General features: G+C 41.2%; 1 protein-coding gene across 4 annotated transcripts in view; it reads left to right on the top strand.

Annotated features, from left to right (window-relative positions):
• KCTD20 (potassium channel tetramerization domain containing 20) overlaps window positions 1-16054 on the top strand; it is a 38189-nt gene that overhangs the window by 16600 nt on the left and 5535 nt on the right. For 2 of the 4 annotated variants that reach the window (XM_030315377.2, XM_030315376.2), the window contains 5 exons: window positions 5793-5998; window positions 8860-9133; window positions 12180-12282; window positions 12641-12761; window positions 14273-14470. In XM_030315377.2, the coding sequence (XP_030171237.1) occupies window positions 5839-5998; window positions 8860-9133; window positions 12180-12282; window positions 12641-12761; window positions 14273-14470 (856 nt within the window). In that variant the 5' untranslated portion in view covers window positions 5793-5838. Of the gene's footprint in view, window positions 1-5792; window positions 5999-8859; window positions 9134-12179; window positions 12283-12640; window positions 12762-14272; window positions 14471-16054 lie in introns of those variants that run through there. The other 2 variants (XM_030315378.2, XM_030315379.2) reach the window with 2 other exon arrangements.

Below are 16054 nucleotides of genomic sequence, written 5' to 3' on the forward strand. Positions count from 1 at the left end.
TGACTTTCTCTTTCATTTGTGACAAACAATAGTTCTATAATCAGTAATGGATGAAAGGCAAGATGGTTTGGGGGAAGCAGTGTGATTGGATGGAAAGAATATGGGAATCCAACAACCTAAGTTTAGAATCTACCTTTGCCCCTTAGCTAGAGTTAGGATTTGGGGCAAATTGGCTAACCTGTCTAAAACTTGGTTCCCGTCCCCACCCCCAGTTTGAGTGAGGATAATTAAAGCATCTCTCCTGGGGTTGTTTCTGTACCAAATAAGATTAGGTTTGTAAAATTTCTTTGTAGACTCCCTGATTTGGGAATAAAACAATAATCAACATTTATTGAATGTTACGTGCCAGGCATTGTACTAAGTGCTGATTTACTCCTTATATCAACCCGGTGTGGTTAACAGTTACTTCCTTTTTGTCAAGTGAGGAAATTGAGACTCAGATTTAGGAACCTGCACAGGGCCACAGTTATAAAAAGTAGAGCATAATGGAAGATCACACTTGGAGAGAAATGTACCAAGAGATCTCTAAGAAGTTATTCATGCCTCACCAGTCTGCCAGAGTTCAAGGAGGTACATACATGTGAAGGGAGGACCCAGTGGAAATAATTTACTAACAGGGGTCTCTTTCTTTGCTCATGTAAACAGCTAAATTCTTATGGGTTGAGAAACAATGTAGGAAACTCTGATATTTAGAATGTTAAGAATAGAGTTTATATGGGCTTGAGACTGGAATGGTCTTATTCAGTATTCTTAGAAATAATCTGGAAAAAGGAAAACCAGAATTCCTTAAATAGAAGACTGAATTTCTTCTGAGATTGGAACATTAGGGTCATACTTGCAAAGGGGGTGAATAGAACATGACAGAAAAGCTTCAATAGAAGTTGTTTAAAATATATATATACCCAGAGGGGCATCTGGGTGGCTCAGTCGGTTAAGCGTCTGACTCTTGATTTCAGCTCAGGTCATGATCTTGCAGTTTATGAGTTCAGGCCCGCATCCAGCTCGGCACTGACAGTGCAGAGCCTTCTTGGGATTCTCTCTCTCTTCCTCTCCTCTGTGCCCTTCTCCGTGCGCGTGCGCGCTCTCTCTCTCTCAAAATAAATACAAACTTTGGGGGAAAAAAACATACACCCAGAGTACATTCCGAAAATGGTAACCTCTTTGCTACCAGTTAATGATATCTTAGAAGGTGATCATGTAGATATTTTAGATTATCTTCTACCTCTCTTGTCTCCCACTGCCCTCACTGTTACCCTTCTGGCTATCACCCGAGAATATATGTGAAGCAAAATGGAAAATCTGTTCACCTTTAATAGGAAACATCAGCAGGGTTATTACTATGTATAAGTAGAAAAACATAATGTAACTAGGCCAAAGTCAATGATAGGTGATTAAAATAGTTAAAGGAACATAGTGGTTTTTACATAAGAATGGACAGAGGGCCTCAGTCAGGTTAAGCCTCGGACTTCCACTTCAGCTCAGGTCATAATCACACGGGTTTGTGAGTTCGAGCCCTGTGTCGGGCTCTGTGCTGACAGCTTGGAGCCTGGAGCCTGCTTCGGATTCTGTGTCTCCCCCTCTCTCTGCCCCTCCCATGCTCATGCTCTGTCTCTCAATGATAAATAAACATTAAAAAAAATTTTTTTTAAAGAACAGATGGAAAAGACTGGGATTTGTTTGAAATGAAGGTTTGGCACAGATGTGATTACTTTCTAAATCTGATTTCTAGAGTACAGATGAAGGGTAGATTGGTTTATGTAGCAAATTCTGTGGCATCCTACCTTATCACCACCCAGATTACTCTGAAGTTATTAAAAAAAAAAAAAAGGATACTACCTTTTAAAAGATCATACCCTTGTGGGATGCCTGAGTGGCTCACTCAGTTAAGTGTCTCTTGATTTCAGCTCAGGTCATGATCTCCTGGTTTATGAGATTGAACCCCTGTTGGGCTTTGCACTGAAGGTGCAGAGCCTGCTTGGGATTCTTTCTCTCTCCTTCTCTCTTTGCCCCTGTCCTGCTTTGCACACATGTGCTTGGATGCTCTCAAATTTAAAAAAAAAAAAAAAAAAATCATACCTTTGTACCATTAACCGTCTGAAAGCATTATGCTTTTGAGATAGATCCATGTTAGGGTTGTTTGCCCCTGACCACTTTACAACTAGATTTTAAAATCTATTCAAAAAATGTTGAATAGTTCAATGGCAAGATATTGAACTTAATGGCACAGTGATCCATGTAATTATCTTACATTCTTCAGAAATAATTGGTTAGAGGAAATTGCAAGTAAGAAAAAAATACATAGACATTATCTAGAGGTTATTTTGGATTAATACTCAAGATGATTATGTTCTAAGGAGAAACTGTGGTGTGTCCATTTTAAGGTGTAAGGAATATGTGGAGATAGTTCCACCATCAAAGATTGTATGTAAATTTTCCAAGATGGGAGATTATGATGCTGTTCCAGGTCAGCAAAATGAAGACTTAACAAAGAATGGGCCTTCATGCGAGGTCTATGATATAAATAATAAATATATTTGCGTAGTTCTTTACAGTGTATAAAAATGCTCTCCCATGCTGTGTAGAAGTGAAGCTTCAGCCAGCTTGTTGGATGTTAAGTTTTCTCTGCTTAATGGCTATATAGTCTGAATTCTGTCATTAATATATTTCTGACTCCTAGTTCTTTTCTGAAGCAGTCTCTTCATTTACTGTTAAGTGTGCCGGGGGTGTCATGATCCTTTAGTTTTCGTAATTGTATGTTGCTGTGACTTTTAGGACTGTGTTTTGACCAAAGATAGTTTTGTAGCAATAGAGACTGTATTATTGAAGTGCTTTGCTTATTTATTTTTTCCTTTTTCCTAGATCTGTTTTAAGGACCAAGATTCATTTGGGGGATGGTTACAGAATTGAACCATGATAGGCATTGAAAATATAAATTCAAAGTTGAATGAAACACCAATCCTGGAAGGGGAGTAGTAGTATGTTTAAAGTGGTTGCTCTGGTGTATGTTGAAAACTTGGTGTTAGTTAACTTTTCAGGTTTCAGAGTTTTGTTCTGTCATTCTAGAATTACAGAGGAATTACTTCATAGGAGACTTTGGGTAAATGTTGCATTAAGTAATTTCTTAGTGTGTGCCACTAAGCTTTAATCCTGAGATGATTTCTTGCAAAAAGGAGTTCTGACGCCAAATACATTTGGGAGAAGTCTGTAATCTGGGTCCTTTCATAGTATACTCTAATCTTGTTCGTTGAAGCATTGTTTGTAATAGTTAAGAAACAGCTTAAATATTCATGGATAGAAGAGTGGAATCAGACTATTTTACAGCAGTTAAGAAGGAATTGGGGCACCTGGGTGGCTTAGTCGACTGAGCATCCGACTCTTGATTTCCGCTCCGGTCATGATCCCAGGGTTGTGGGATCGAGCCCTGCATCAGGCTCCATGGTTGATATTCTCTGTCTCTCTCTCTCTGTCTCTCTCTGTCTCTCTGTCTCTCTGTCTCTCTCTCTCTCTGTCTCTCTCTGTGCCTCTGCCCCTCCCCCTCTCCCTCCCCCTCTCCTTCCCCTCTTTCCACTTCTCCATCTCCCCCTTTCTCCCCCTTTCTCCCCCCTCCCCCTTCCTCCCTGCCTGTCCCTCTGCCCCTCTCCCTCACTGGCTCTCTCCCTCTCTCTTTAAAAAAAAAAAAGAAGAAGGAATGAACCAGATCTTGATCTTTCAACATGGATGCATCTCAAGAACAGTAATTTAGAAAAACATTACAGAATGAGAATGATGGATGTATAGTATATAGTTTGTGTGTTCTTTTGAAACCATATGCTTTTACCAGCATATTTGTAGAGTATGAATTCATTTTTGTAAAAGTCAAAAGGATTCAAACCAGCAAGCTGTGATATGGAGAAGTGATTGGGATTGGGGATGATGATCAAAGCATCCTTTTTTTTTTTTTAATTTTTTTTTTTAACGTTTATTTTTGAGACAGAGAGACAGAGCATGAATGGGGGAGGGGCAGAGAGAGAGACACACACACAGAATCGGAAGCAGGCTCCAGGCTCTGAGCCGTCAGCCCAGAGCCCGACACAGGGCTCGAACTCACGGATGGCGAGATCGTGACCTGAGCTGAAGTCGGACGCTTAACCGACTGAGCCACCCAGGCGCCCCAAAGCATCCTTTTTAAGAAGGGAAATAGTCATGTATTATTTGCAATAAAAATTAAATGCAAGTAAAATGCCTGTTAAGTGCTCAGAGGGCTACTTTCTTTTACCTCATTGAAGATGCCTGACTTGCTAAGTTTCAATTCCATCCTGCTGTGTATTAATTCAGTTCATTATATACAAGTTAAACTTCATTTTGAGCCCCGATTCCACTAGGAATAAACTGTTTTCAAACTATTCCATTGTAATGTGACTGTTCTTCACACATTTTAAGGAATAAATGAAGTAATTGATACAGTGTAGTCTGTGCAGATTCTCAAGAGATGGATTTATTCAGGCTTACCATCTTTGGTCCAGGAGGTCTTTAGGAGAGCAACAAAGAGAAGTTTGAACTTGGTTCTTGAGCCGCTAGTGGAAGAGCTGAGAAGCAGTATCTGTACTGCTGAGTGGAAACATTGCCATTCAAAACCTGTTAAGTTTAAAGAAGCAAACCCCCCTTTTGGTCTTTCCATTGTTGGCAATAATGCTCTTCCCAGTTCCATATCCTTTTCTTATCCTGTTCAGTAGACCTGATTTTGACCTTTCTGAATCAAACTTGAGAGCAGTGGTGGTTTTATTTGAGTTTACCAGTCCCTGGGGATCTGTTTTAACCTCTACATGTTACTGCCTTTAGTGACCTAACTTCTTCCTGAACCGGTGTTAGCATGCAGTCCATTTGCATAAAAATTGGTAGTGACGTAAGAGGATTCTTCCACCAGAACACCAAGTGGAAATCAGTACAGTATAAACTAAAAATGCTAATAAGTAGGGTGAACTTCAGAAATGTTTCAAGTAGCTGGGCATCCCCCAAGGATGGAAGGGCTGCAGGGCTTGATTATCTGGAAGAAAGGTATGAAGCCTCCTGAACTGCCCTCCCCCGCCCCCCCCCCCCCCCCCCCCCGCACCTTCTGCCTGATCAGCAAATGCCTTGCATGTGGCCGTAGCTCATTATGTGTTCTTGGTTACGACTGTGCACTGCTTGGGAGAGAGTTAGCCTTATCACCAGTGACGTCTTCATGTAATTTTGAGGTGGGGGCTAGGGTTGAAGATAAGGTGCAGAAAGAGAGAACTTATAAAGAAGAACTTGAGCACGATAAGTCAAATTTTGCTTGAGTACTCCCATAATACTCCCATGAGTATTACGGTTGGTTGTTTTTGTTTCCTAGTGCTTAATTGTTGCAGGAACATCTGTGTCTCAATTGTTTTTGAATAGAGGCAGGTTTTCTTTAATTGACCAGTTGGATTCTTCCCCTCTTTTGTGTCTGTGATATAAACATCATCAAATTATTGCACTACCATTTACTTTGTAGTATTGATCAAGATTGTGGCCAAAACTGTGGATTTGATATCTGTTTTTGGATACAGCTTAAAATTACTCCCAAGTAACAAGTTTATCAACATGCTTATATTCTTAGTGATTTGATAAAGACCATTTAAATAAGCTCAATTCCTGTAAGTATAAAATTATAGAAATGTTTAAGATGTCATTTCTTCTCAGAACAAGACTGAGAGCTTTTGGTGAGTTCTCTAGTTTGGCTTTCTTGCCTTGGAAGTCCTTGGAAATCTGTTTTGAGAGCGTTCTAAATCCTGCATATTCCTGTCTTCTAGGATTTTTTTCTGGTCAAGCAGACAGTTCAGGATACAGAATCCAAGGATGAATGTTCACCGTGGCAGTGAGAGCGACAGGTTATTGCGGCAGGAGGCTGGCTGCCTAACGGATGAAAGCCCAGCTGCGGCACAAGAGAAAGAAACAAATAGCCCGGCTTCTTCTGGTCTTCAGAACCTTACTTATCCTCTAGGCCCCAGGAGCGATGGTATGACGCTTAGATCTTGACTTCATTTGGTGGGCTTTCCAACATCTGAGCATCCACTCTACCCAGAAGGCATGCATATTCTTTACCCAAATAAAATATCCAGCCAGTTGGCTTAGCTTACATATCACAGCTCTATACAGCTGACCATCACAAAAAATCTGCACTTAATCAGTCCAGCGTATCTAATGTGGCAATGATAGTATAAGAAAAATTGTCTTGGATTCCGAGTCAGAAGACACATTCAAATTCTAGCTCTGCTACTATCATCTATAACCTTGGATGAGCTGCTTAATCTTTCTGAGCCCTGCTTTCTTAATCTGGAAGACAGGGATATTAATAATCTTCTTACTTCATGAGACCAAAAGACTTTTTAGTTATTGGACGTGCCGGCTCTTGATAAACTGTTAGGTTCTTCTTAATTTTTAATAAAGACAGTGGCAACACTAATAATATCAGTTACGGTTTATTGAGCATTCACTGTGCTAGGAACTTTACATACATTTTTTTTTAATACAGGGTGGCAAATCTAGACCACTGCCTGTTTTTGCAAATAAAAATTTTAAATAACAGCCATCATGTTTATATGATGCCTATTTGTTCACATATGGTCTTTGGCTCCTTTCCTGCTACAGTGGCAGAGACCATGACCCACAAAACCCAAAATATTTACCTTCTGGCCTTTACAGAAAGCTTGCTGATCTCTGCTTAATCCTTGTACAGATGAGAAAAGTGAGGCTTCAGAAGCTTAGAAAACTTGTTCCGGTTCACGCTGCTGGGAGTTAGGGGACTGGGATTTGAACTTGTGTCTTTCTGACCGGGGCCGTGCTCTTCTACATATTTTAGCTGCCAGAGGAGCAGAGTGTGCCTGCCATCCTAGAGTGTACCGTCAGGGAGAATTTGTGCAGTGCGTTTCTTTTCCTACTCACCCGTTTATGCTGGGTGCAACTTGAGGTGTCCTTCAGGAATCAGCCCAAGTTAAATTGCTTCATTGCTGGGAGGGGGTGCAGGGGAGAGGGCAGCGGGCGGGGAGGGAATCAAGCATTCTAAAATCTGAATTTGTGGTGTAGGTACCTACTTTCAGTTTTTAGAACAGCGCTGTGAATGTGAAAGCCTGTCTTGGTGATTAAAGTGTTCTCTTGTTGTAAGCTTGCCTATGGATTTTGTGGAAGCTTGGCTCTTGGTATGCAAACACAGGGCCACATTGAAAATTTGTCAAAAGCTGTAGGACGTGAATCCTCAATAGGTTTTTGGTCTAGATTTTGGTTTCCTTTTCTCTAGAAGCAAATGGAGTGGGGGTGGGGGGAGTGAGTGTTCTCTAGGTCACAATTTATTTGGTTATCTAAGTGCCCAAAGTCAGACTCATTTCCCAGAGGTCATGGGCAGTAATCATGTTCATGAATTATTGTGTACAAACTTAAAGTACATGAGGAATGGGAGATTTGGGGGGAAAAAAGATTTGAAGAAAATGTAGAAAAGTGTTAATTAAGTTTGTCAAATCTAGGTGTCAGGATATGCATATTGTTAACTCTGTGCTTTGGTATGTTTGAATTTTTTCCTTAAAAAACTTTTTTTTAACTTAAAATATATTAGGAGAACTGCCAATTTAAAAGAATCCTATGGTAATCCTTTATAAATACTTTCCCCTGATTGTCTTCTGTGTACATCCAGATTTCAGCTACAGCATTTAGTTTTAAGCCTTTTTTGCATGATACAGTATTAACACACTTTGAAGTGCTCTCACATACTTTATTTCAGTTGATAAAATAATCCTGTGAGGGAGGTGGCGTGAACATTATTTTCATTTTACAGAAATGAACAAGGTTTGGAAAATCAAATAAATTACTTAACATGACTCTTTGGTGACCCTAGGATAGAAAACTGAGGTTCTGGGAATGAATCCTAACCCAAGGCCACTTGCAGTGGAACCTTTCTGCTGAGGGCAAGACTTGCCTTTACAAAAAATGGTGTTGGCAATGTTAGGATTCTTCTATGCATAGTGAAAATGCATTTTTTTTTTTTAATTTTTTTTTTCAACGTTTATTTATTTTTGGGACAGAGAGAGACAGAGCATGAATGGGGGAGGGGCAGAGAGAGAAGGAGACACAGAATCGGAAACAGGCTCCAGGCTCTGAGCCATCAGCCCAGAGCCTGACGCGGGGCTCGAACTCACAGACCGCGAGATCGTGACCTGGCTGAAGTCGGACGCTTAACCGACTGCGCCACCCAGGCGCCCCTGAAAATGCATTTTTATGTGAATTTCTAGCAAAAGTAATGCATTAGACAATTAGAGACTATCATCCCTTCTGGGAAGTAAAATTTAGAAACATTGAGAAATTTTTGAATGTGGAAAATGAAATAGTTCCTGTACACAGAGGCAGCAGTTTCCTTAAAAAAAAAAAAAAAGAAAAGAAAAGAAAAAACAGGAAATATAAGAGTATTATTTAGAACTAGAAGTGGAAACGGAAGTAAAAAGTGATTGCCTCTGTGAAACAAGACAGGGGAGGGCACGGAGTGTGGCAGGGCCTTGCTGGTTGTCCACAGAAATTCTTGAGTGTTTAAATTTTTTAAAGCCATGCACATAGTTTACTTTAAAAAATTTTAACCATTTTATTATAAAATGGGCATTATTGCCTTCATTCTCTCCTCCCCAACATACAAACCTGGAGAAAAGCTCAGGGTGATCCAATATGAGTTTCTAGTTTATTTTTCTTTGATTTGTTCGAGGCAAGAATTTTTTGCTTGTGAACACCTAAAAATGGGGGGGTGGGGGGTAAATTGGTTTTTTAAAGAAGAGCAGTTTTATTTCCCCCCCAAGCCTTTTTGCTGTCATGTTATTTTGGTTTGTTTGTATGATCTTTTAGACCTTTCACTTGACTATGCCTCTCAGCCAGCAAATCTCCAGTTCCCTCACATAATGCCACTTCCCGAAGACATCAAAGGCTCCTGCTTCCAAAATGGGAATAAACGGAACCATGAACCCTTTATGGCTCCAGAACGATTTGGAAACAGCACTGTGGGCTTTGGCAGTAACGTTCATTCCCAGGCGCCAGAGAAAGTGACACTTCTTGTAGATGGCACACGTTTTGTTGTGAATCCACAAATTTTCACTGCTCATCCGGATACCATGTTGGGAAGGTAATTGATGATAATTTCCTTCCAGATCCACTCTGTTCTCTATGAATAGAAATACCTGCTGTTTATCTTGCACTAGAATGAGGAAAAGAGGCACTGATTACTTATTTTTCTACCTTCATACTTTTATGAGACAGGGAGGGCAAGCTTGTAAAACGCCTTATATCTGTTGATGATTTGGGGGATGTACTTAATTTCTTTACAAAGCCAGTATAGTAAAATGAGCCCCCACAACTACCTGAGGAGTCAGAACTGTGGAAAATAATCTGCTGAGTAGCATTCCTTAGTCCTCAGTAAACTCACTCTAAAGCAGAAGTCAGAGACCTGATTTCTATTACCCCATAGTTTGTATACCTCACAAAAGCAATAATCTTCTCTGAGTTCCATGTCAATCAAAGATCTAGAGTTAAGGTGAGATCTAAGTTGTTGGGTTTTTTTTCTTTTGCCTTTTTTTTTTTTTTTAATTTTTTTTTTCAACGTTTATTTATTTTTGGGACAGAGAGAGACAGAGCATGAACGGGGGAGGGGCAGAGAGAGAGGGAGACACAGAATCGGAAACAGGCTCCAGGCTCTGAGCCATCAGCCCAGAGCCCGACGCGGGGCTCGAACTCCCGGACCGCGAGATCGTGACCTGGCTGAAGTCGGACGCTTAACCGACTGCGCCACCCAGGCGCCCCTTCTTTTGCCTTTTAATAAAAGATAGAATTAGACATGGGTTCCACATGACGTAAGAACAAAGGCATTTTACTAAAGAGCATTTCACCTGCGATCCATTGCCCATTATGCTTGGCAGGAGGATTATGCTGTCATTTTCTAATGTCTCCATCACTATTCAAGTTTTCCAAAGCCAAATCTTTATATCTGGCTCTTTCGTTGTTTCGTGATTGAGCTCTCTTTTCTTCATGTTCCACCCTCTGTGCTGCTTTTAGACTGTAGTCTTACCATCTCCTGCCTCCAGCATTTTAGGGTTAGAGTTTAGGAAATGGAAAGAGCCTGCCAAGGAGGAGCACTGTCCAGAAAGTATTCTTGGAGCCTGGGCTGGGAGTGAGGAGATTCTCTTTCTGGCCAACCACAGACCTTAACATGAGGAAGAGCAGATTGGGATAGGAGTAAAAACAATAACTTGTATGTGTACACACAAACACTTGGCTTTTGAGGGTTTTTATCTACTTCAAAGTAGATCTTATTTAAAGATCTAACCTCACTCAGGACTTTGATTTAGAAATCAAAATGGACCATACTCATTTGTTGAGTTTTAGGCTAAATGGAATCCAGCTATTCAAATATATTTATATTTGAAGATATACATAGAGATTCATGATGAACCATTTTTAACCAGAATCAAACTTGTATATTTCTCAGACATCTGAATTAAGACTAAACTAGGACATTAAAACATTTTCCAAATTGGCCCTATAGTTTATCAGACTTGACTTCCTGTCCTCAGTCTTGGTATCACTACACTATTGCACCCCCCTCCCCCGCTTCAAAGTCAGCATTAGCCTCAACACAGGCTGCTCTTTGAGGTAGATTGCCTCTGAAAACAGTGATCAAGAGAAGCAAGCAAGCATTTTCTGGGTAATAGATTAATAGACTCTTGGGTGACGCCCTTTGAATCTAGGAATGAGTTGTCCCATGACAAGAGAGTCTGATTCTTTATCTGGGTGGTTCATCAGCTGAGTCAGCTGAAGTTATCTGTTCTGAGAGTTACTTGGGTTTGCTCTGTCCTGAGGTTATATACAGTGTGCATAAGCCTAGGCAGTGAGCTTACAGGTGTGGGCCAGTAGTCACAAGGGGGACAGGCTGAGAGATTGCGAATGGATTAACATTAATCCATGTCACTACCAGACAGAGAACTCTGAGTTTAGGTTCCGCTGATGATACTTGGGGGGCAGGGAGGGGGGGTGGATTACATGGCATGTTGACTATTTTGATTCATAGCTGTCTTGGCTAAACTTCAGCCAGAATGTTCCAGAAAAATGTCAGCATTCTTTGAAGATACTTATCAAGATGGATTTCTTCTGTATGGTTTAGTGGTTTGAAAAGCATGTTATTTGGAGTCTTTTTCAGACCTTTGAAAAGCAGCCAATTTAGGGTGGCGGATAACAGTTCTGAACGTTGAACATAGGGGTTCCCAGCAGATTCAGGAAGGAAGTGGCAGTGAGGCCCAACTGGAAACTTAAATCGGGCTGGCTGAAGATCCTGACTGCCTGCCTTGTCCCTCACTCTGGTTTCCCATTCCATAACTCAGATGTACAGTGGGAGTGGTGGAAGTCATGAGGCCAGTTTTACTGGAGGGAGGAAGGATGGGAAAAGAGTAAGAAAAAGGAAGATCTCCCTGTGCCCTCATGACTTCTGAGTTCATGCACAGAGCAGACCCCTCTGAACTATGTCAAACCACTGATGAGCCTAGTATCTACCATCCCTGCCTTAGTTGACCTGAAGTTCCCATCTTTAGAGCTACTCCTCAGATTGAAGAGGGGCATTTCCCCCAGAACTCCAGCATTAAAAAAACGTATCAGGAAAGGGAGAACGTTAACATCTATACCTAGCGCTCTGGATTCATCTATCACATTAGATGTCTGAACAGCAAAACTCAGAAATACTGAGGAGTGGCATACTAGATAATGCTAATTGAGAGAGGAAAAGAACAGGAAGGGTCAGGAGCGTGAGACCCCCTGTCTTCTTGAGCTGCCAGTTTATAGGTGGGTTCCTCGGTGGTGGGGAGGGCTTGAGAGGCAACCCTCACACACTCCAGAGATTTTCCAACTTGATTTGCTGTCCCAGAAGCACCACAGGTGAACCTGGAGGACTTGCTGCTTCATTTCTCCTTTGCTCAAATGCTGACAGCAATTGCTGCCACCTTTTCTGTCTGGAGGGAGCTTCTTAATAGGGGTTGGATCCCACCACTGTGTTTTTAATTTATGAGTTCTTAAACTATGGGAACATGGAGTGGAGTCTTACTGAATGAGGTGTCAAGGGGTCAGCCTCATCTGTGAAGAATCCAGCTGGACTGCAGAAGGTAACATTGTTGCCTGGTATCTTTCAGAATGTTTGGACCAGGAAGAGAGTACAACTTCACTCGGCCCAATGAGAAGGGAGAGTATGAGATTGCTGAAGGAATCAGTGCAACCGTATTTCGAACCGTGCTGGTGTGTAGGAGCCTTTCTGTTACCTCCTCTTCTCCAGGGGCAGGCACAGACTCAAGTCAGAAAACTTGAGGTCTCCATCAGATTGTTAACTGACTTTCGGTCTGTAGTTCCATTACTGCCCTTCCCTCTTTATTTTCTATTGTGGTAACTTTTAAGTACTTCTTGCCTGTCAGGTATCAAGTTGGGATTAAACATGCCAGGAGAGCCAGGAGCCACTTGGCCATCTGATAAGTCATCCAGCTTGGTGGTAGTTCTAGTATCCTATCAGTTTAACAGAACCAGGAATGAATAGGGGGTTGAGGAAGTAAGTTTTCGTCTTGTTCTTCGCCTTCATTTCTTATTTTTAATCTGTTTACAGGATTATTACAAAACTGGTATCATTAATTGTCCGGATGGCATCTCTATTCCAGACCTTAGAGATACATGTGATTATCTCTGCATAAACTTTGACTTCAACACTATCCGATGTCAAGATCTGAGTGAGTACAGGAGCACTCCCAGCTGCATTTGAGCCACTGAACTTTGAGTTTGCTTGAAATTGACTGGTAACTTTTTGTTACTAGAGTTTCAAGCCTAAATTGAAAATCATCTGGGGAGGCAGGTACTGTGATACTAACCCATTCCCTCTCTCATGCTTCAAAGCACTGTGAGGAAGTAAACAAAAGAGAACATGTGTTCGGTTCTAAATCTAGCTTGTCAAGTGAGTCACCAAGCTAATTGCTTCCCCTCCAAGCACCTGGTGTCTCAGTTCTTTAATAAATAAGGATACTGATTCTTGGACATGAGTGAGCCTTCCCTCATAAAGTCAAATAGCATAAATTGGCTGGGTTCTTCTTAGAATTATTTTTATCATTATTTTTTTTTAATTTTTAAAGTTTCTTTTAATGTTTTTTACTTACTTTTGAGAGAGAGAACATAAGCAGGGGGAGGAAGAGAAAGAGGGGGGAGACACAGAATCCAAAGCGGGTTCCAGGCTCTGACCTGTCAGCACAGAGCCCGATGAGGGGTTCGAACTCACAGACCGTGAGATCATGACCTGAGCCGAAGTCATATGCTTTAACCCACTGAGCCATCCAGGTGCCCCTTAATGTTTGTTTATTTTGAGACAGAGAGCAAGTGAGGGAGCGGCAGAGAGAGGGGGAGAAAGAAAGAATCCCAAGCAGGGCTGGACTCAGGGCTTGATCTCATGGACCATGAGATCATGACCTGAGCTGAAATCAAGAGTCAGATGCTTAACCAACTGAGCCACCCAGTTGCCCTATTTTTATTATTGTTATCGTTTACTAACAGCTTTATAGCTGTGAACTTGCTTAATTCTTACAACAGTTAGCCCTGAAAGCCAGGCGATAACCCCATGTAACAAATGAGAAGACTGAGAAATTAGCATGTTCAAAGCTCTAAGCATTAAAGGTGGGATTAGAACTGATTGACTGCAAATGCCATTTTCTTATCATCTCCTAGCCTTTCTGAAGTTATTTTAAAAACTATTCTTTGAGGTTCATGATACATTTCCCTGCATACTCCATGAAGTTCTCTAGACTTGTGGTTTCCCTACTGAGTTTAGCACACAGTTAGAGCAAGTCCCTTGGTGTCATTAAACTTAGATTATTCCTCTTCTGTGGTACTGTAACTCCATGAAATTGGGGTCTAGAGCATCTTGAGAAGAGGTACTACAGTCATCCCCAGACAGCAGTTGTATCTCTTGTAGAATTAATGTTTATGGTCTGACCTTGTACAGCTAATAAAACCGCACTTGTTCAGAGTGCTCAGGGATTATTAAGCATGAGAAAGTTAAAGAGTAATGGAATGTGAAACATTTAACAAAATCAGCTTAATTAGCACTTCAGAGCAAGAAACAATTTCTGCCTTTAAAATGGGCCACCTCTCCGGAACTTATCAGTGACAACAGCCATTACCTCATAGTCTTTTTCACTCCGGTAATCTCTGCGCTTGGGCAGATAGGACGTTCACCTGCATTTTCTCTCCCCAGGCGCTTTACTGCATGAACTGTCTAATGATGGTGCTCACAAGCAGTTTGACCACTACCTCGAAGAGTTGATCTTGCCCATCATGGTGGGCTGTGCCAAGAAAGGGGAGCGAGAGTGCCACATCGTCGTGCTGACGGATGAGGATTCTGTGGACTGGGATGAAGACCACCCCCCTCCCATGGGGGAGGAATATTCCCAAAGTAGGAGCCCCCTGCACGGTGTAGATGGTTTCAGCGGGAAACATGCTGCCCAGAGTAACAGCTGCATCCTGTAACCAGCATGACTGTCACTGTTAAGCTGGCAGTGAGCACACTCACCTGGTGCAGTCTAGTGATGCACATCTAACTTTTATGCGGCTTATATGACACTGTTATTCCTCCCACTCCTGCCCCCGATGTCTGATACCGTGGCAGTGTGGTGGCGATACCGAGGCCATTAATTGGTGGTGTCATTCTTCTCTCCATTTGTGTCATTTTTAAACCCTTTAAAAAAATTTTTTTTTAACGTTTGTTTTTGAGAGAGAGCATGAGCAGGGGAGGGACAGAGAGAGATAAGGAGACACAGAATCTGAAGCAGGCTCCAGGCTCTGAGCTGTCAGCACAGAGCCCCACACGGGGGCTGAAACTCACAAACCACGAGATCATGACTTGAGCCAAAGTCGGATGCTTAACTGACTGAGCCACCCAGGCGCCCAAATCCTTTTGAATTGGTAACAGTTCAGAAAGTACAAAAGGTTATACATTGAAAAGTCTTGATCCCATCCCTGCCTCATCTACCCAGTTTTCTTTCTCAGTTTCTTTTATACCTTCCCAGGTGTATTCACTGCACGACCAATTACATACATGATTTTTCCTTTTTTTTTTTCAAATAATACCCTATTCTACAGACTGTCCAGTACCATGTCTTAACATAAAAACCTTCCATGATCTTTTTTTATGGCTGTATGGTATTCTACTGCGTGGCTGTGCCATAATTGATTTAACTAGCTGTGTTGTTGATTTAAGCTAGAAATTATAAATGATGCTGCAATAAATATCCTTTTAAACATAGTCTTTTCACACACATATATCTCTATGGAATGATATTCCTAAAGGGGCACCCGGCTGGCTCAGTTAGTAGAGCCTGCAACCCCCTCATCTCAGAGTTGTGAGTTCAAGCCCCATGTTGGGGTATAGGGATTACTTAAAAAAATAAAATCTTTATTAAAAAAAGTTTCCTAGAAATGGAATTTCTGTGCCAAAGCTTTGTTCCTTTAGAATTTTGGTAGATGCTGCCAAAGTTTCCTCCACAAAGGTTAAACCATCTCAAAACAACATATGACAGGTTTGTTTCCCACACCCTCAACAAAACAGCGTTTTAATTAAACTTTCATCTTTGCCACTCTGATAGGTAAAAATAGCCTCTCATTTGAATGTTTCAATCTGCATTTCTCATTTCATGATCAAGACTCAACATCTTTTCGTTTTTAAGAGCCATTTTAATTTCCTCTTCTGTAACTTTATTTGTGCCTTTTGCCCATTACAGAATGGATTGTTAGTCTTTTACTTAGTGATTTGTGAAAGCTCTGTGACCACTCTTTATATATTAAGGAAATCAGCCCTTTGTAATAAGAGTTGCAGATAGTTTTCCCAGTTGGTTGTCTTTTTAGTTGTGTTAATGGTGATTTGGCTACACAGCAATGTTTTGGGTTTTTTTATGTAGTTGAATATATCAGTTTTTATTTTGTGGCTTCTGGCTTTTATGCCGTACCCAGAAAGGTCTTCCACACCCTGAGACTATAAAAA

Source organism: Lynx canadensis, chromosome B2 (genome assembly GCF_007474595.2).
Source record: "Lynx canadensis isolate LIC74 chromosome B2, mLynCan4.pri.v2, whole genome shotgun sequence".
NCBI classification, from domain to species: Eukaryota; Metazoa; Chordata; class Mammalia; order Carnivora; family Felidae; genus Lynx; species Lynx canadensis.